The sequence below is a fragment of the Cebus imitator genome, unplaced genomic scaffold (genome assembly GCF_001604975.1).
Source record: "Cebus imitator isolate Cc_AM_T3 unplaced genomic scaffold, Cebus_imitator-1.0 Scaffold170, whole genome shotgun sequence".
NCBI classification, from domain to species: Eukaryota; Metazoa; Chordata; class Mammalia; order Primates; family Cebidae; genus Cebus; species Cebus imitator.
The window spans coordinates 3,150,701-3,171,559 of record NW_016107485.1 but is presented as its reverse complement, the minus strand read 5'-3'; the positions used below and the strand labels follow the sequence as shown (position 1 = coordinate 3,171,559).

At 46.9% G+C, this 20,859-nt stretch overlaps 1 protein-coding gene across 1 annotated transcript in view; it reads left to right on the top strand.

Annotated features, from left to right (window-relative positions):
- Nucleotides 1-6,739: 6,739 nt before the first annotated feature.
- Nucleotides 6,740-20,859, top strand: part of ADSL (adenylosuccinate lyase) — a 22,667-nt gene continuing 8,547 nt past the window's right edge. Inside the window, exons 1-6 of the mRNA XM_017544736.2 lie at nucleotides 6,740-6,954; nucleotides 11,415-11,618; nucleotides 13,818-13,862; nucleotides 15,191-15,270; nucleotides 20,125-20,296; nucleotides 20,518-20,564. Coding sequence (XP_017400225.1) covers nucleotides 6,802-6,954; nucleotides 11,415-11,618; nucleotides 13,818-13,862; nucleotides 15,191-15,270; nucleotides 20,125-20,296; nucleotides 20,518-20,564 — 701 coding nt within the window. The 5' untranslated portion in view covers nucleotides 6,740-6,801. The remainder of the gene's footprint in view (nucleotides 6,955-11,414; nucleotides 11,619-13,817; nucleotides 13,863-15,190; nucleotides 15,271-20,124; nucleotides 20,297-20,517; nucleotides 20,565-20,859) is intronic.

Here is a 20,859-nt window from a genome sequence, read left to right as displayed (position 1 = left end):
TTTTTGAGACAGTCACTCTGTCACCCAGGCTGGAGTACAGTGGCACAGTCTCCACTCACTGCAATCTCTGCTGCCCAGGTTCAAGTGATTCTCCCGCTTCAGCCTCCTGAATAGCTGAGATTACAGGCGCCCGCCACCACACCCAGCTAATTTTTGTATTTTTAGTAGAGATGGGATTTCACTATCTTGGCCAGGCTGGTCTTGACTCCAGACCTTGTTATCCACCTGCCTCGGCATCCCAAAGTGCTGGGATTACAGGCATGAGCCATCACAACGGCCCTCTTTTCCGCCTTTCTTTGGCCACTTCCGTTGTCCAAGCTAGATTACCTACACCATTAGGTCTTATCTAGTTCACTGCATTAGCCTGGCTGGTTTCTCACTTGATGTTCACTCCAGGACCCCTGCCTCCAATACATTCTATATGTAATAGCAGGGAGAATACATTTCAAAGTATAAACCTGATGAAGCCTGGCAGAGTAGCTCACACCTAAAATCCTAGCACTTGGGGAGGCTAAGGCAGGAGGATTGCTTGAACCCAGGAGATCAGGACTAGCCTGGACACATGGCCAGACCCTCTCTCCACAAAATTTTAGAAGTAGCCAGGCATGGTAGTGCGCACCTGTGGGCCCAGCTGCTCCGGAGGCTGAGGTGGGAGGATCACTTGAACACAGGTCAAGGCTGCAGTGAGCCATGGTTGCGTCACTGCACTCCAGCCTGGGCTACAGAGCAACACCCTGTCTCAGAGAAAAAAAACTGATTAATTTTAAAATCTTTCATAGAGGTAGGGGTCTCACCTTCTTGCCCAGGCTGGTAAACTCCTGGGCTCAAGGGATCCTCCCATCTCAGCCTCCTAAAGTGCTGGGATTACAGGTGTGAGCCACTGCACCTGGGCGAGAAACTAGGTTTCTAAAACGTTGAAATATCAACAGAAAACACTCAGAAGACGTGTTAGTTGAATTAGGGCTCAAGAAACAAAGTAAAATTTCTATTTAGAGATGTTACCTTAGGTAACAGTGAAAGCCAGTTGGAAGCGTCTAAGTAGCAGCCTTTAAAGATCAAGAATGAGAACTTTGGAAAGCCTGTGGACTCAGAAGGTAAGTCTTGCAGATGTGCAAGGGATGTCCAAGAAGAGGAAAAGTGAATCAACTTTTTTTTTTTTTTTTTTTTTTGAGATGGAGTCTCACTCTGTCACCCAGGCTGGAATGCAGTGGTGCGATCCAGCTCACAGCAACCTCCACCTCCCAGGTTCAAGCAATTCTCCTGCCTCAGCTCCTGAGTAGCTGAGATTACTGGTGCCCGCCACCCCGCCTGCTAATTTTTTCTTCTTTTTTTAGTAGGGACAGGGTTTTACCATGTTGGCCAGGCTGTTTTCAAACTCTTGACCTCAAGTGATCCACCCACCTCAGCCTCCCAAATGGATCAAATCTTGAAGAAACCTCCACCACTTCTTTTCCAGGAGTGAGGGGAGATGGGTCAGCAAAAGGCAACTAAGGGGCTGGGCGTGTTGGCTCACACCTGTAATCCCATCACTTTGGGAGGCCAAGGTGAGCTGATCACTTCAGCTCAGGAGTTCAAGACCAGCCTGGGCAACACAGCAAGACCCTGTCTCTGCCCCCCCCCCCAAAAAAATAGCTGGGCATGGTGGTTCATGGCTATAGTCCCAGGTACCTGGGAGGCTGCTGAGGATTGCTTGAGCCCAGGAGGTTGAGGCTGCTGTGAGCTGTGATCATGCCATGCCACTGCACTCCAGCCTGAGTGACAGCAAGATTCTGTCTCAAAAAAAAAAAATTTTTTTTGACTAAGAACGTCGGGGGGGAAATCAGTACAGTTTAGTTTTCAAAGCAGACAGGAGAGAAATCATCAAAAATGCTAAATACTTCAATCAGCCAGGAGTGATGAATGAGTATAGGAAAAAAAAAAATAGAAAAAAAAAAAAAAAAACTATTTGGTTCAAAAGTCAAAATGACATAAAGATGTACATAGGGCAGTTTTGCTCCCAGTACTGGTCTTGTCTATTCCCTTCCCTGCATGCTCCCCCACACCTTTAATGAGACAAACAAATACATATTATGCAATAAAGACATTTTGATTTGTCTGTTAGAGAAGGTTATTGGTGATTAATAATCGTGTGATTTGGAACAAGGGAGAAAGCAGAAGTTGCACCTCAGTGCTAAAGAATAAAATGGGGAGGGGAATGACATCTTGAGCACAGGAGTCCCAGACAGTGAGCTACGGAGCCAACATCTCTTCATTGCACCTTACATTCCACCTGGGATCATCACATTTTACAGTTGAGAAGACTCATGTGCTGAAAGATAAGTAACTTCCACAAGTCACACAGCTAATAAGGGGCAGTGCCAGGAATGGCTGATGAAGAGGCAGACAGAAAATGAGGCCTCCATGTTAAGGAGTTACCAGGGCAAGTGAAGATGTTTCTGTAGTGAAAGGGACCTACGAATTAAAAAAACAAAAAACAAAAAACAAAGAGGAGCTGAGTGCAGTGACTCATGTCTGCAATCCCATCCATTCAGGAGGCGGAGGTGGGAGGATCACTTGTGGCCAGAACTTTGAGACCAACTGGGCAACATAGCAAGACCCCGCCTCTATGCTAATAAATAAACAAAAGTAAGCAAAGGCGATGGCATGAGCCTGTAGTTCTAGCTACTGGGGAAGCTGAAGTGGGAGGATCGCTTGTGCACTGAAGTTCAAGGCAGCAGTGAGCTATGATCATGCCACTGTGTTCTAGGCTGGGTGACAGAATGAGACCCTGTTTCTTTTTTCTTCGAGACTGAGCCTTGCACTGTCGCCTGGGCTGGAGTGCAGTGGTGCAATCTTGGCTCACTGCAACCTCTGCCTCCCAGGTTCCAGCGATTCTCCTGCCTCAGCCTCCCAAATAACTGGGATTACAAACGCCTGCCACCACCCTTGGCTAATTTTTTGTATTTTTAGTAGAGACGGGATTTCACCATGTTGGCCAGGTTGGTCTTCAATGCCTGGCCTCATGATCCACCCGCCTAGGCCTCCCAAAGTATTGGGATTACAGACGTCAGCCATCACGCCCAGCCTGTTTCTAAAAAAATTGCAAAAACAGCCTGAGATAAGGTCTTGAAAAATAAAAAAATCAGAGGAGAAGGAGACAGAACTGGAGTGATTAAAGATACAAGACAAAATTATTGAGCAAGATCTTTTCCTGAATGAATGAGGAAGAAGACTCGGGTAGAAACTTGTTTTGAGGAGGAAAAGCAACAGCAAAGTGAAGCAGAGGGAGAACAGAGGGCTAGAAGACTGAGGACATAATTGAGCTTACAATGGGCATGGGTGTGCATGCTCTGGTTTCTCCTCAGATTGGATAAATCTTTCACCTTTTACAAGAGACATGGGTGGAAAAGGAGAAAAGTAAGCACAGCAATGTCAGGCTGGGAAGCACTTTGCAAACAAAGAGTGGGGAGTTTCATGGAACAAATTCTTCATCTTTCCAGACTGGTGACTACCCTCACCCCCAAAACCAGTCCTCTGCAGTTCAGGAGAGGAGGTGGACGAAGATTTCGGTGATGACCCCAGGTGACTGATGGGCTTCTCTGATGGCCTGAATATTCTGAAATTGGCACTGTAGTCAATTCTGACAGCTAACTCTGGAGTCCAGGTGGAGACATGAACAGGCCAGGGAATGGGACACTGAGGAGGTGTGGAGGAAGAGGAGGTACGGTGTCGGAATCTAACCTGGCTATTGTGGGCGTTATTTCTCTTCCTGGGCTAGGCTCCTTTGGGATAGCATTTATTGATCCAGCAAACATTTACCGAGCACCTATGCTATGCCAGATCTGGGGCTTAGTGCCAGGAACGCAGACATGATCTCTGCCCCCACCGAATTTGCCATCAATGAGCAAGGCAAGCAACACTGAATTCCGGTAAGAGTTTTGAAAGAGAAGCCGGGAGGTCACTCAGCATCTAAGAAAGCCCAGAGGTGGGGAGGGAGAACACTAATATGGGCGCTCCATAGGATTTTGAGTGAATCTGTGAACAAATGAACACAAGGATGGGAAGGTGACTGGAAAATAAGTTATTCTCAAAGATCCTGAAGCCTTGAGATCGAATCATGTACTTGTTTTTTGTTTGTTTGTTTTTTTGAGACGGAGTCACGCTGTTGTCTAGGCTGGAGTGCAGTGTGTAACCTCCACCTCCTGGGTTCAAGTGATTCTCCTGTCTCAGCTTCCTGAGTAGCTGGGACTACAGGCACCCGCCACCACACCTGGCTAATTTTTGTATTTTGAGTAGAGACAGGGTTTCACCATGTTGGCCAGGCTGGTCTGGAACTCCGGACCTTAAGTGATCTGCCTGCCTCAGCCTCCCAAAGTGCTGGGATTACAGGTGTGAGCCCTTAATCATGTAATTTTAATATTCTAGAAATATTACGGTTATTAGAAAAAGGAAATCAACTCTCAGCAAATAAACTGGGAGTTAAAATTGGAATTCCCCCGCAAGTCTCATTTTACTAAGGCACTCAGAAACAGGTAATTTCAAAGCCGCTTAGTACTGGGCTTAAGCAATCTTCCCCGGCTTGACCTTCCAAATGGTGAGATTATAGGCCTGAGCCGCTGCACCTGGCTTGAGTGTCTTTAGATTCCTTGCGTAAAAGGCAGAGAGCTACGAGTTAAGTGCAGATGGAGAGGATGCAGACACCCGGCTCTGTTTTAGTTTTGAGACAGTGTCTCACTCTGTTGCCTAAGCTGTAATCGCATGATCATGGCTGACTGCAGCCTCAACATCCTGGGCTCAGGTGATTCTCCCACCTCAGCCCCTCAAGTAGCTGGGACTACAGACGCACACCACCACACCCAGCTAATTTTTATATTTTTTGTAGAGACAGTGTTTCATCATGTTGCTCAAGCTGGTCTCCAACTCCTGGACTCAAGCAATCTGCCCAGCTCAGCCTCCAAAGTGCTGGGATTACAGGCATGTGTCACTGTGCCCAACTGAGACAGCTGGCTCTTAGCTCCAAATTACCCCTTCCTGTGTGATCATGCCACTGGCACTCCAGCCTGAGCAACATAGCAAGACTCTGTTTAAAAAAAAAAAAAAAAAAAAAAAAAAGCCAGGCATGGCTCACGCCTGTAATCCTAGCACTTTGGGAGGCCAAGGCTGGTGGATCATGAGATCAGGAGTTCGAGATCAGCCTGGCCAACATGGTGAAACCCCGTCTCTACTAAAAATACAAAAATTAGCTGGATATGGTGGCTTGTGCCTGTAATCTTAGCTACTCAGGAGGCTGAGGCAGGAGAATCGCTTGAACCCGGGAGGTGGAGATTGCAGTGAGCCGAGCTTGTGGGCCTAGCCTGGGTGACAGACAGTGAGATTCCATCTCAAAAAACATACAAACAAAAAAAAAGCACAAGCAGTTTGAGTGTCTCTATTTCTATTTATTTATTTACTTACTTATTTTGAGAAAGGGTCTCACTGTGTCACCCACACTGGAGTCCAGTGGATAGCTCACTGTAGCCTTGACCTCCCGGGCTCAAGCAATCCTGCTTCCTCAGCCTCCTGAATAGTTGGCACTACAGGCACCTGCCACCACATCCAGCTAATTTTTAAATGTTTTTGTAGAGTCAGGGTCTGGATATGTTTCCCACACGGGTCCCCAGCTGGCCTAAAGTGATCCTCCAACCTCAGCCCTCCTAAATGCTGGGATTACAGGTGTGAGCCACTGAGCCCTGCTCATGGCTTTGCTTTGTCATCTGTAAAATGGGGACCATGATAATGGTTAGTGTTTATGGAGCACTAGCGTTGATTGAACTACTCAGGATTGTTACAAGGGTTAAATAAGATCACCTGCAAATACAGCACTGAGGACAGTGCCTGATACCTAGTAAGACTTTCATACACGTTATGTTTTTCATTATTATTGGCCAAAAAGAGGAGAGAATGGGACCATCAAGGATCATTTTCCAGACTGGGTCGTAAGTAGGAGGTAGTGAGGAAAGAGGTATTCCGGGCAGGATGGGGGTCGGGGAATGCCTTCTCCAATCCTTGGTGTGACCTGTGCATGGTGTATGAGTGGCATATTCCGAAGCGGGGCAGATCTGGGTGTTAAGCCCGGCTCAGCTTACTGGCTAGGTGGCCCTCATCGTCTGTGTCTCTGCATTCCCCCATCTGTACATGTTGCAAATCCGCTGTTGCCGCAGTTTGGCGCAAGGAGCTCACTGGAGGCGCAGTAAATGCCGACTTCCCTTGGGCATCTTCATTTTTCCTTAGACCCGAGCTCGGTGCATGGCAAGGAGGTGTGGGCGGGGCGACAGTAATAAGAGTGACAGCAGCAAGCTCACACACGGCCTTCCAAACTTGCCAGACACCGCTCTAACACTGAATCCGCACAACCCGAAAGGCAGGCCCTTTTTTGTTTTTTGTCTTTTAGAGACGGGAGGGTGTCCCTGTGTTGCCCAGGCTGGTCTCGATCCGCTGGCCTTAAGCGATCCTCCCGTCTGGGCCCCCTCACAGTGCTGGGATTACAGGCGTGAGCCACCGCGCCCGGCCAGGGCAGGTCTTCCTGTACTTCTTTTCTGACGGGAAAACTAAAGTGCAGCGGGGCTAAGTAACGTAGGAAGCACCAATCATGTTTCTAATCTAAGACGTGAACCACGTCAACTCTCAGACAGAAGCAGCCGACAGTTCGCAGCCGGCAGTACCCAGGGCGCCCGGAACCCAGGGGGCAGGATCGCGTGAGGAAGTCCCGCCCCGCCCCGGCCTCCAGGTTTCCGCTTCCGCTCTACCCAGTCCTCTTCACCCTGGCGGGGTCGCGGGGTGGGGATGGCGGCTGGTGGCGATCATGGTTCGCCTGACACCTACCGCTCACCTCTTGCCTCCCGCTATGCCAGCCCGGAGATGTGCTTCGTATTTAGCGACAGGTATAAATTCCGGACATGGCGGCAGCTGTGGCTGTGGCTGGCGGAGGCCGAGCAGGTAACGGGCCCCGGGCTGAGGGGCTGGGCCAGGAGGGACAGGCCCGCCCCAGCACGTGCCGGGATCTTTGCCGGGCTGGGCTTGCCACCCCGGAGCTGCGGCCCAGCTATTTTCGGCTGGGTGTTCCCTGTCCCGAGGAGCTGCGGCCCCAGGAAGGCAAGGGCGGGAGGCCCGGGAGCCGCCACCTGTTTCTTCACGTGTTCTTAGCCTGGGAGAGTTCGAGACGCGGAGGAGGCTGGGATAAATGCAGCCTGTTTCCGGGAATTCACCTTGGCCATCCCCGCAGAAGTAGGCTGCCAAGCACAGACACTGAGCGCTTGTTTCATGCCGTTGGGCTGATTATTTTCTCGTTTAATTCACAAAGATCTTGCAGGCTTGATGGTGTTTTTCCCACATTGCAGGGGAGAACGCCAAGCCCGGACAGCTTGTTTGCCCTAGCCCATCCAAGCTATTAAGAGCGGAACAGGGATTTGAACCTGCGTGCAGTCCAGAGCCTGCGCTGAGCGCGTAGCCCCTTGTTCTTCACAGTGCCTGTGTAGTGAGTGACAGGACTGGAATGCGTGTTTTCTAGGCCACCGTTTCCACCTCACTGGCCCGCGCTTTGCCTCTGTGGAGGAGACTTCGGGTAGGGGTTTATTAAACGGGGTTTATAGTTTCTTTTCTAAGGGCTGCATATAGAACTCCTTAGGCCAGCGGTTTCAGAAATAGCTCCAGAAGAGTTGAAGCAAACTGAAAGTGATCCAGAAAGCTATAATGTTTCTCCTCAAGTTTCAGTGGACAGTGCCACAACGAGCAAGTTGGCAATGCCCTCTCAAACGGCGCAGTAAACACAGAAACAATTCGAGTTCGTGCCTAGGACTGTACCATGGAACTCTCCAAACGGGAAACTTTGAGTCAACTTTCATTCTAGATTCCCTGCTCTCCCGTTATCACTGCCCTCGAAAATATTAAGCAATACACTCCAATAACAGCAGACATTCATATAGTGCCTTTTGAGACCTGGGTAGTGTCTTAACCCTTTCACATGGTTGCTCATTAATCCTCCAAACAATCCTGAAGAGTAGGTATTAAATACTTTTGCTGTATCTATTTTACAGATGAAAGAATGGAGGCATTAAGTTAAGAAACTCTTGGCTCAGATAGCGATAGTAGTAGACGTTAATCATGTGTTGTGGTTTGTGATGTACTAGTGTGTGCTCTTGTCTATTTCATTTGATACTCCATTCTCTAGATGAGGGTAGTGGTACTCAAGGCTTTACCAGAATCGCCAAAGCTAGTAAATGGTTTCAAGTTGGAATTGGAATGTAGAGTCCGAGTATGTGTTCTTTCCTCTGTTTGCCTGAAATGCATATAATCTTGGGTTTGGATTACCTATTAGGGTGTCACAATTACCATAAATTGCATAATAACTTAGTAGCTAAGAAAAAACTTGGAGAATAAGAGATTAGGCAGGGCACGGTGGCTCACACCTGTAATCCTAGCACTTTGGGAGGCCAAGGTGAGTGGATTGCCTCAGGAGTTCAAGACCAGCCTGAGCAGCACAGTGAAACCCCGTCTCTACTAAAATACAAAAAAATAAGCTGGCGTGACAGCAGGTGCCGGTAGTCCCAGCTACTTGGGAGACTGAGGCAGGAGAATTGCTTGAACCGGGGAGGCGGAGGTTGCAGTGAGCTGAGTCGCACCGCTGCATTCCAGCCTGGGTGACAGAGCGAGACTTCGTCTCCAAAAATGAAAGAAATGCAGAAAATTCGTAGTAAGGAAAGTATGAATTTTGAAAAGATAAATTGCTTGGGGGGAGGAAGCATGCTGCCCCCTGCTGCTTTGCTTTGGAAGGAGCCCCAAGGTGTCACGTCTTCTGTGACTGTAAAGGTTTCAGGCAGTTCTGCCACATGTGGCTGCTGAGTACTTAAAATGCAGCTGGTGTGACTGAGAAATTGACTTTTTACATTTATTTATTTTTATTTCGTTTTGAGACTCGGTCTGGCTCTGTCACCCAGGCTGGAGTTCAGTGGCACAATCTTGGCTCATTGCACAGCCTCTGCCTCCTGGACTCAAGCAGTCCTCCCACCTCAGCGTCCCAAGCTGGAACTACAGGTGCACACCACCACGCCCTGCAAATTTCTGTATCTTTTTGTAGAGATGGGGGGTCTCACTATGTTTTCCAGTGTGGTCTCGAACTTCTGGACTCAAGCAGTCTACCTGCCTTGGCCTCCCAAAGATGTGAGCCACTGTGCCTGGCCTGACTTTTTACTTTTAAATATTTTCCAGTACTTTGTAACTTTAATTAATCAATTTAAATTTAAATAGCCATATCTGGCTAGTAGCTCCTCTCTTGGATAGCTCCTGTCTTGGATAAAAAAGGTCTAAGATGCAAGATCCTTCTTGGAGTCACATTTTACAAATTTCAAGTGAGGTTTAAATCAGTTTCACCACTGTTTATGTTTGGCCCTTGGATCTAAGTTCTGAACTGCCTGTGGGCTGCCAGCTATTTTTTGCAGCCTAATTTTTCCAGTGATGGATGAATGTTAAGACATCGATGTGTTTATTCTCTCATCAATATCTCCTGGAATTGCTTTCAGTTGTACTCATTTCCTGTACAAAATTTCCTGGCAAACTACTTACAGAATTCTTTTTCTTTTTTATTTTTATTTTTATTTATTTATTTTTTGGAGACGGAGTTTAGCTCTTGTTACCCAGGCTGGAGTGCAATGGCGCGATCTCGGCTCACCGCAACCTCCGCCTCCTGGGTTCAGGCAATTCTCCTGCCTCAGCCTCCTGAGTAGCTGGGATTACAGGCACGCGCCACCATGCCCAGCTAATTTTTTGTAGTTTTAGTAGAGACGGGGTTTCACCATGTCGACCAGGATGGTCTCGATCTCTTGACCTCGTGATCCACCCGCCTTGGCCTCCCAAAGTGCTGGGATTACAGGCTTGAGCCACCGCGCCTGGCCCAGAATTCTTTTTCTTTTTTCTTTTTCCTTTTGTTGAGACGGAGTCTCGCTCTGTCACCAGGCTGGAATGTGGTGGCACGATCTCGGCTCACCGCAACCTCCGCCTCCTGGGTTCAAGTTATTCTCTTGCCTCAGCCTCCCAAGTAGGTGGGATTACAGGCACATGCCACCACGCCCAGCTAATTTTTGTATTTTTAGTAGAGACTGGGTTTCACAGTGTTGACCAGGCTGATCTCGAACTCCTGACCTTGCGAGCCACCCGCCTTGGCCTCCCACAGTGCTGGGATTACAGGTGTAAGCTACTGCGCCCAACCCGCAGAATTCTTTTCTTTTTTTTTTTTTTTTTTTTTTGAGACGGAGTTTCGCTCTTGTTACCCAGGCTGGAGTGCAATGGCGCGATCTCGGCTCACCGCAACCTCTGCCTCCTGGGTTCAGGCAATTCTCCTGCCTCAGCCTCCTGAGTAGCTGGGATTACAGGCACGCGCCACCATGCCCAGCTAATGTTTTGTATTTTTAGTAGAGACGGGGTTTCACCATGTTGACCAGGATGGTCTCGATCTCTTGACCTCGTGACCCACCTGCCTCGGCCTCCCAAAGTGCTGGGATTACAGGCTTGAGCCACTGGGCCCGGCAGAATTCTTAAATTTGGTTTCTCTAAGTAAAATGGCCACCATCGTGCCAAGCACTAAGCATTAAGCAATAAATAAAGCTCCTGAAGAAGTATTCATTCTAGAGAGAAATGACAGGTTGATAAATATGTTAAAATGTCAGATGGTGATAAGTGCTGTAAATGAAACCAGACTAAAGGGATAGAGAGTGACACAGAAGGGTGTTTTACACTGAAGTCAGGGAAGACCCCTCTGAGAAGATGACATTTGTTTCCAGAGACCAGAATGTGTGGGGGAGTGAACCAAGCCGAGGTCTCAGGGCAGAAGGAACAGTCAAAAGCAGGATTATGTTGTTATTTATTGGAGTTTTCTTTTTTGAGACGGAGTCTCATTCTGTCGCCCAGGCTGGAGTGCAATGGCGCCATCTCGGCTTACTGCAACCTCTGCCTCTCAGGTTCAAGCGATTCTCCTGCCTCAGCCTCCCGAGTAGCTGGGATTACAGGCGCGTGCCACCACACTCAGCTAATTTTTTTTGTATTTTTTTTAGTAGAGTCAGGATTTCACTGTGTTAGCCAGGATAGTCTCGATCTTCTGACCTCACTGTCCACCTTCCTTGTCCTTCCAAAGTGCTGGGATTACAGGTGGGAGCCACCGCACCTGGCAGAGCTTTCTTAGAGTATACTTTACCATGATTCATTGAGAAAGTCTCTCCCACTGCCCCACCACTCCTTGACCCCACCACCCCTGGCCAGTGTACTTCAATGTGGTTGCCTCAAATTTTAACTTATGGATTGGGAGATAGGATATTGCTGCTAACATGAATCAGATTTTTTCTTGTTGTCACTTCATTCAAATAACTGTGACACTGAGCCGGTTTGATTTTATTTTGCCTATTCTGTAGACATTGGGTTTGCCTATCACAGATGAACAAATCCAGGAGATGAAATCCAACCTGGACAACATCGACTTCAAGATGGCAGCTGAGGAAGAGAAACGGTTACGACATGATGTGATGGCTCACGTGCACACGTTTGGCCACTGCTGCCCAAATGCTGCAGGCATTATTCACCTTGGTGCCACCTCTTGCTATGTTGGAGACAATACAGTAGGAGCCCGTGTTGTTTCTACTTGGGACTCAATCTCTAGAATGCATTTGTCAATTTTATTTGATGTTGTCCAGTTTAGGAAGTAACACTATAGATCTTTATTTTTAGGGGTATCTTGGTTGAAAACTCTGGGAAACTTTTTCGGCTTTTAGTGTCCTTCCAATCGAAGCTGTAAGCACCAAGTGACCTCTATAAAATAAGACCTATAGATCCTGCTTATGCATTGGTTGGCTGACATAAGCCAAGGCCTTAGCATTTTAATGGCTAAGTTAATTTTCAAAGAACTTTTTTTTTTTTTTTTTTGAGATGAAGTCTCACTCTGTCACCCAGGCTGGAGTTGAGTGGGCGATTTCAGCTCACTGCAACCTCCGCCTCCCAGGTTCAAAAGATTCTTGTGCCTCAGTCTCCCTGGTAGCTGGGATTACAGGTGCCTGCCAGCACGCCCAGCTAATTTTTGTATGTTTAGTAGAGAGGGGTTTTGCCGTGTTGGTCAGGCTGGTCTCAAACTCCTAACCTCAGGTGATCCACCCACCTTGGCCTTTCATAGTGCTGGGTTTACAGGTGTGAGCCATCATGCTCAGACTTCAAAGGACTTGCTAAGTCCTTTGAAGACCTTTGAAGGATTTTGAAGTCCTTCAAAGACCCTGTCTCAAAAAAAAATATTTTGAGACAGGGTCTCGCTTCTGTCACCTATGCTGGAGTGTGGTGACACAAACATGGCTCACTGCAGCCTCAACCTTGTGGGCTCAAGTGATTCTCCTACCTCAGGCTCCTGAGTAGCTGGGACCACAGGCATATGCCAGAGCACCAGACTAATTTAAAAAATATTTCATAGAGGCAGTGTCTCACCACGTTGCCAAAAATGGTCTTGAACTCCTGGGTTCGAACAGTCCTCCTGCCCCAGCGTCTCAGAGTCCTGGGATTACAGGCATGGGCCACCATGGCTGGCTAAAATACTGTTTTTTTGAGTCAGGGTCTCACTCTGTTGCCCAAGCTGGAGTGCAGTGACACAACGTGGCTCATTGTAGCCTTGACCTTCTGGGCTCAAGTGATTCTCCCACCTCAGGCTCCTGAGTAGCTGGGACCACATGCATGTGCCACTGCACCTAGCTAACTTTTAAAGTACTTTATGGAGACGGTGTCTCACCATGTTGCCCAGAATGGTCTTGACCTCCTGTATTCAAACCATCCTCCTGCCTCAGCCTTCCAAAAGTCCTGGGATTACAGATGTGAGCCACCGTGCCTAGCCTAGCTTGTGCTCTTTTTGTTTTTGTTTTTGCCCCAGAACAGCTTGTGCTCTTAATCAGAGTATACCCATGGGGGTTGAAGTTAGATTCCAGATAAACGTCCAATTTGAGAATAAGCCAGTAATTTTTAAGTTGCCCCCAAATACTTTCTTTAGTCTTAAACAAAAGGCATCTTTTTGTGTAATTGGTGAGTCAGATCATGGGAGAACAGTCTTCTTACTCAGAAAATCCTTTAAAAAAGTACCCACTGTGGATGGGCTCAACAGTTACTGTTTCATATAGGCATGTGTTGAAGTTACCTGAAATATGCATATCTCAAGATCACCTTCCTCAACATCAGTTTTATGTTTCCTAAACCTTGAGATTCTGGCTCATTCCTTTCCTTGTTAGCAACTGTAGGCAAGAAAAAACAGGGGAGGAAACTAATGGAATGTGCCTTATGGAAGCTTCTCAGAAGCTCAAACACTTCTCTCTAGGAAAATACAAACCTTGTTGACCTGCACATTTTCCAGCTGTATTTATTTTTATCTTTTTGAATTAAATTTTTTTTTTTTTTTAATATTGGAGAGACAGTATTGCTATGTTGCATAGACTGATCTTGAACTCCTGGCCCCAAGCAGTCCACCTGCTTCAGCCTCCCAGAGTCCTGGGAATACAGGCATGCGCCACCATGCCTAGCCTTCAGTCATCTTAGATACCATGTACCTTGGGCTTTATAAGTATAAAGGTTTTGTTCCTTCTAGATCCCGTAGTACTGTTCAGCCGGTGTGCTTCTCAAACATAACCAGGAAAGAACAACTTCCGTTAGTGTTTTCTGGTATGCTTGGTGGGTTGGTGATGGTGATGTAGGCTGGTAGCTGAGCAACTCAGCCTTTTGGCCAAAAAAGTGTTTCATAATAATACTGTTTGAGCAAAGCTCTTAATATAAGATGATTGCATTTTCTTTTGTAGGACTTGATTATTCTTAGAAATGCCCTTGACCTGCTTTTGCCAAAGGTAAGGAGCTGCAGATGTTTCCTACCAACCCGAGATTCCCTATGGTAGGAGGCAGGCACCAGTTACAACTAAATCCACATAGGGTAAATCTACATAGATTGTTATCTTTCAGGTGAATGAAAACCCTATGTTTAATCTGTAGAACTGTTTCTCCTTCTCTTCCTCCTCCTCCTCCTCTTCCTCCTTTTTCTCCTCTTCCTCTTCCTCTTCTTCCTTTTTCTCCTCCTCCTCCTTCCTCTCCTCCTGCTTCTCCTCCTTTTCTTCCTCCTCCTTCTCTCTCTTCTCCTCCTTCTCTTCCTCCTTCTCCTCCTCCTCCTCCTTCTCCTTTTCCTCCTTCTCCTCCTCCTTCTTCTCCTCCTCTTCCTCCTCCTCGCTCTCCTTTCTTCTTTTCCTCCTCCTCCTCTCTTCTTGAGACAGGGTCTCATTTTGTCAAGTGGCTTTATCACGGCTCATTGCAGTCTCCCCTTCCCACTCACAGACAGTTCTCCTGTCTCAGTCTCCCAAGTAGCTGGGGGCACAGGAGCATGCCACCTCACCTGGCTAATTTTTTGTAGAAATGGGTTATTTTTCATGTTGCCCAGACTGGTCTCAAAACTCCTGAGCACAAGGGATCCACCCGACTTGACCTCCCAAAGTGTTGGGATTACAGGTGTGAGCCACTGCACCCAGCTGTCTCTTCTTTAAAAGACTCTGAATGAATTTTTTCTTTTTTTTTGAGCTGGAGTCACACTTTGTCGCCCAGGCTGGAGTGCAATGGCATGCTCTTGGCTCACCGCCACCTCTGCCTCCTGGGTTCAGGCAGTTCTGCCTCAGTTCAGCCTCCCTAATAGCTGGAATTAGAGGCATGCGGAACCATGCCCAGCTAATTTTTGCATTTTTAGTAGAGACGGGGTTTCACCATGTTGGTCAGGCTGGTCTCGAACTCCTGACCTCATGATCCACCTACCTTGGCCTCCCAAAGTGCTGGGATTATAGGCTTCAGCCACTGCGCCTGGCCAAGTGAATGGTTTTTAAAGCATAGCCTTTTAAATGAAGAGAGTGCAGCCAAAGGCATGTTGCTGGAATATGTGGGTCACGATTATGATTTTGTTGTTTTCCTGCACTGGTCATAAAATAGTTCGCGACATTTTAGGTAGTCAAGTTGGTTTTCAAATTTTGGTTGCTATGAACTCTTCCAGGCACTTTAGGATACAAAGATGAAAAGATATGGTTGCTGCCTTTTATGAGCAGTCTAATTTTATACAAAATTATCTAAAAGTCTTGTTTCTAATTATGTAATGAACACAACCTGAATTCAACCTCTTTCTGTCGCATGATCTTTCTTGTAGCTTGCCAGAGTGATCTCTCGGCTTGCCGACTTTGCTAAGGAACAAGCCAATCTACCCACGTTAGGTTTCACACATTTCCAGTAAGTGACAAGATTACTTCTTGTTTATGTGCATATGGCTTTCAGCTACTTCTTGAGTTCTCTCTTTTCCACAGTAACCTTGAGGTGAAGAATCTGAAAACATGATTTAAGTATAAGTAATTTGGGATGCTTATAAGGAATGAGCCTGATATCTACCTTAAAACATACTGGTGAGAGAGTAAATCTAACAGTTCATTTGGGAAACATGGGGAAATACATATCAAAAGCCTTGAAAAATATTATTTATGATAGTAAGCATTAAAAACAATGTCAATGGGCCAAACGTGGTGGCCCACGCCTGTAAACCTAGCACTTTGGGAGGTCAGGGTGGGCAGATCACTTGAGGTTAGGAGTTCAATACCAGCCTGGCCAACATGGTGAAACTTCATCTCTACTAAAAATACAAAAATTAGCTGGGTGTGGTGGCATGTGCCTATAATCCCCGCTGAGACAGAAGGATCACTTGAACCTGGGAGGCAGAAGTTTCAGTGAGCCGAGATCGCACCACTGCACTCCAGCCTGGGCAACAGAGCAAGTCTCCGTCTCAAAAAAAGAAAGAAAGAAAAAGAAAAATCTAAATGTTGAACAGTAAGAGAATAAGTAAGGCATAGTATTCATAGGTTGGAATAATGTGCAACCATTTAAATGATGCTTGTAAGCCCTAACATGCAGATTCACTTAGGTTAATGTTATGGTAAAAATTAAAAAAAAGGCAGCTTATAAATTGCACAAAAATTGGTTTAAAGTATGCCATGATATAAATGTTGATTACTCTGGTTTATGAGATAATAGGAAAGTTAAATTTCTTCTTTTTGAGTTTTGTTTTTGGAGAGAGAGTCTTGCTCTGTTGCCCAGGCTGGAGTGCAGTGGTGTGATTTTGGCTCACCCTCACTACAACCTCTGCCTCCTGAGTTCAAATGATTCTCCTGCCTCAGCCTTCCTAGTAGCTGAGACTTCAGGCACCCGCCACCACACCCAGCTAATTTTTGTGTTGTTTGGCAAGATGAGGTTTTGCACTGTTGGCCAGGCTTGTCTCAAACTTCTGACCTCAAGCGATCTGCCCACCCTTGCCTCCCAGAATGCTGAGATGATAGGCGTGAGCCACTGCCCCCAGACATACTTTTTGTATTTTTGACTTTTAAAATATGCAAGTATTTTTGTGATTACTGAATAAAGCCCTTTTAAAAGGCTGAAATGGTGTAATTTCGGAATGCTAATGACAGGTTTTGAGTGATGATATTTGAATAATGGTCTATCAGCATCTGCCTTCTGTTTTGATGGTGTATTGCTGTGGCAACAAAGATATGATAATTTATGAAAGCCTGTTGAGCTTAATCTTTCTTTTTTTTTTTGAGCTGGAGTTTCACTCTTGTTACCCAGGCTGGAGTGCAATGGAGCGATCTCGGCTCACCGCAACCTCCGCCTCCTGCGTTCAGGCAGTTCTCCTGCCTCAGCCTCCTGAGTAGCTGGGATTACAGGCACGCACCACCATGCCCAGCTGATTTTTTGTATTTTTAGTAGAGATAGGGTTTCACCATGTTGACCAGGATGGTCTCGATCTCTTGACCTTGTGATCCACCCGCCTCGGCCTCCCAAAGTGCTGGGATTACAGGCGTGAGCCACCGCGCCCGGCCCGAGCTTAATCTTTCTTAAAGGCAGGGACCAAACTTACTGGTAGCAGGAGCCTGAAACACTTGTTCACATCAATCAGTGCTTGGTGCTTGGTACATGTGGCTTCCCTCCACACCTACCTTCCTCTGTGTTGCAGCTACTCCTCCTCTCCTGCCTCTGTGGGAGAGTGCTCAGCAAATACAGAAGCACTCTAATATTCCTCTGGAGATAGCCTAATGGAAGAGATTGGCTGCCAGGGATCGTCGTCATTAGGAACTCAGAAAATGGTGTTGGTGTGCAAGCATCCTCCCCTCAGTGTACCGGTTCATGCAGTTAAACACAAATGGGCCACTGGGCGCGATGGCTCCTGCCTGTAATCCCCGAATTTTGGGAGGCCAAGGTGGGTGGATCACCTGAGGTCAGGAGTTTGAGACCAGCCTGACAAACATGGAGAAACCGTGTCTCTACCAAAAATACAAAATTCACCGGGCGTGGTGGTGCATGCCTGTAATCCCAGTTACTTGGGAGGCTGAGGCAGGAGAATCGCTTGAACCTGGGAGGTGGAGGTTGCAATAAGCTGGGTTCATGCCATTGCACTCTAACCTGGGCAACAAGAGTGAAACTCCGTCTCAAAAAAACCCAACAACAACAAAAAACAAACGGCCGGATGCAGTGGCTCACGCCTGTAATCCCAGCGCTTTGGGAGGCTGAGGTGGGTGGATCACAAAGTCTGGAGATCAAGACCTTCCTGGCCAACATGGTGAAATGCTGTCTCTACTGAAAATAAGAAAATTAGCTGGGTGTGGTAGCCGGTGCCTTTACTCCCAGCTACCCAGGAGGCTGAGGCAGGAGAATCGCTTGGACCCAGGAGGTGGAGGTTGGAGTGAGCCAAGATAGCGATGCTGCACCCCAGCCTGGGCGATAAAGTGAGACTCTGTCTCAAAAAAAAAAGAAAAGAGAAAAAGAAACTAGGCTGGGCATAGTGGCTTATGCCTGTAATCTCAGCACGTTGGGTGGCCAAGGCAGGAGGATAGCTTGAGGTGTGGAGTTTGAGACCATCCTGGGCAATACAGGAAGACCATGGCTCTAAAAAAAAAAAAAAAATAGCTGGGTGTGGGGGCTTGTGCTTGTAGTTCCAACTACTCAGGAGGCTGAGGTGGGAGGATGGCTTGAGCCCAGGAGACTGAGGCTACAATGAGCTATGATTATACCACTGCGTGCCAGCCCGAGGTGACAGAGTGAGACCCTGTTTCAAAAAAGAAAGAAATTGGACATTAGTGCAATTTATTCGTAGTATGTATTTTGTTTGTTTTGTTCTGTTTTGAGACAGAGTCTTACTCTGTTGCCTAGGTTGGAGTGCAGTGGTGTGATCTTGGCTCATTGCAACCTCCACTTCCCGGGTTCACGCGATTCTCCCACCTCAGGCTCCCAAGTAGCTGTGATTATAGGTGTGCGCCACCACGCTCAGCCAATTTCAGAGACAGGGTTTCGCTATGTTGGGCAGGCTGATCTCCTGGCCTCAAGTGATCGGCCTTCCAAAGTGTTGGGATTACAGGCATGAGCCACTGCACCCGGCCTCCTAATTATGTTTTATGTTCAGAAACAGACCTTCAGTGGCTTGATTTAGGCTTAACACTAGAAACAAAGCCATTAGCTGCCACGTTTGTGAGTCCTCTGCTTGTGTGTATTGTAGGGTTGTCCGTAGCATGACTACTCCTCACTGGATCTTGACTCCTCACAAAGGCTTTCCTCTACTGCCAGACTAGAGCAGCCGTCACTGTTATCTTCATTCTTGATTTATTCTTTTAGCACTTAAATTATTAATAATTAATCTTGTTTCTTTATTTGTTTTTTTGAGACAGGAGTCTGGCTCTGTCACCCAGGCCAGAGTGCAATGGCACAATCTCGACTCACTGCAATCTCTGCCTCTCAGGTTCAAGTGGTTCTCCTACTTCAGCCTCCTAAGTAGCTGGAATTAGAGGCACCCCCCCACCACGCCCGGCTAATTTTCTGTATTTTTAGTAGAGGCGGGGTTTCACCATGTTGGCCAAGCTGGTCTTGAACTCCTGACCTCAAGTGATCCACGCTCCTCAGCCTCCCAAAGTGCTGGGATTACAGGTGTGAGCCACTGCGCCTGGCCTAATTTTGTTTTGTTTTCTTCTTGTTTCAATGTAAGCAAGTGCCATTGGACAAGGACCTTGTCTGTGTTACTCCTGGTTGTATTTCCAATAGCAAGAGCACATCAGATACTTGTCAAATATCACATGAGTACCTAATGTATTTCTTACCGATGTCTGTGAATATAGCCATGAACAAAAGGGACAATGTCCCCACCCTTATAATAAATTGCTTCTTGCCATGTACTGCAGTGACTCATGCCTGTAATCCCAATGCTTTGGGAGGCTGAGGTGGGTGGATTGAGACATAGAGTTTGAGACCAGCCTGGGCAACAAAGTGAGACCGCCATCACTACAAAAAATTTAAAAATTAGCCAGGCATGGTGGTGTGTACCTGTGGTCCCAGCTACATGGGAGGCTGAGGCAGGAGGATCACTTGAGCCCAGGATGTGGAGGCTGCAGTCAGCTCTGTGTTCATGCCTCTGTATTCCAGCTTGGGCAACAGAGCAAGACCCAGTCTAAAAATAATAATAATTTAAAAATTGCCTCTTGATGAAGAAAGAACTATGCTAATAGCCCTTTAGTTTCATACTCCTTGAATATTTATAAATGACATTGAACCTCCGTAACTATTATTTAGTTAAACATTTTAGCTCTTGTTTTGTCTTTACTAGTTACTCAATCTCTTACTTCAGTTGTTCTCCTTCCAAGGAGCAGTGGTGGTTATTAAAAGAAGCAAGGCCAGGCACGGTGGCTCAAGCCTGTAATCCCAGCACTTTGGGAGGCCGAGGCGGGTGGATCACGAGGTCAAGAGATCGAGACCATCCTGGTCAACATGGTGAAACCCCGTCTCTACTAAAAATACAAAACATTAGCTGGGCATGGTGGTGTGTGCCTATAATCCCAGCTACTCAGGAGGCTGAGGCGGGAGAATTGCCTGAACCAGGAGGCGGAGGTTGCGGTGAGCCGAGATCGCGCCATTGCACTCCAGCCTGGGTAACAAGAGTGAAACTCTGTCTCAAAAAAATAAAAAAAATTAAAAAAATATAAAATAAAAGAAGCAATGAAACCTTGATGATGTGAGGTCTTGGTATGAGACTTCTGTGTGTTCTCTTTGGGTTTACAGGCCCGCACAGCTGACCACAGTTGGGAAACGTTGCTGTCTTTGGATTCAGGATCTTTGCATGGATCTCCAGAATTTGAGGCGTGTTCGAGATGACCTGCGCTTCCGGGGAGTAAAGGGCACCACTGGCACTCAGGCCAGTTTCCTGCAGCTCTTCGAGGGAGATGACCATAAGGTATCTGAAAGTGACCTGCAGGACACAGAAACTCAGTGGAGGAGCCTAAGAGACAAGGTTGCTTTCGAGGACGATAGGAGAGATTGATTGGATGGGTGGGATCTTTGGACTGGAAAGAGATTGTGGGGGCTGGGGGCATAAGACCTGGGTAGGATGACAGGTTGAGACATTTTCATACTGGACACCTGGATTATTATAGGGATATGTCTTTTCTTTGCAAGGTAGAGCAGCTTGACAAGATGGTGACAGAAAAGGCAGGATTTAAGAGGTAGGTAAGTGGGAATGTGTTGACCTCCCTGTTAAGCTGATAAAAGTCCTGTGTTCAGTATACCTCTAGATTTGACCTTAAAACTTTTGGCCTTTTCTTTCTTTGTTCTTCTACCCAAACCGCCCCCCCCTTTTTTTTGGTCTCTAGCCTAGTTTTTATTTTCTTATTATCTGGATTCTTTTTTTTTTTTTTTTTTCCTAATCGTTGTCTTGACATATTTTCTGGATTTGATTTGATTTGATTAATGTTTTTGAGACCGCGTCTTACTCTGTTGCCTAGGTTGGAGTGCAGTGGT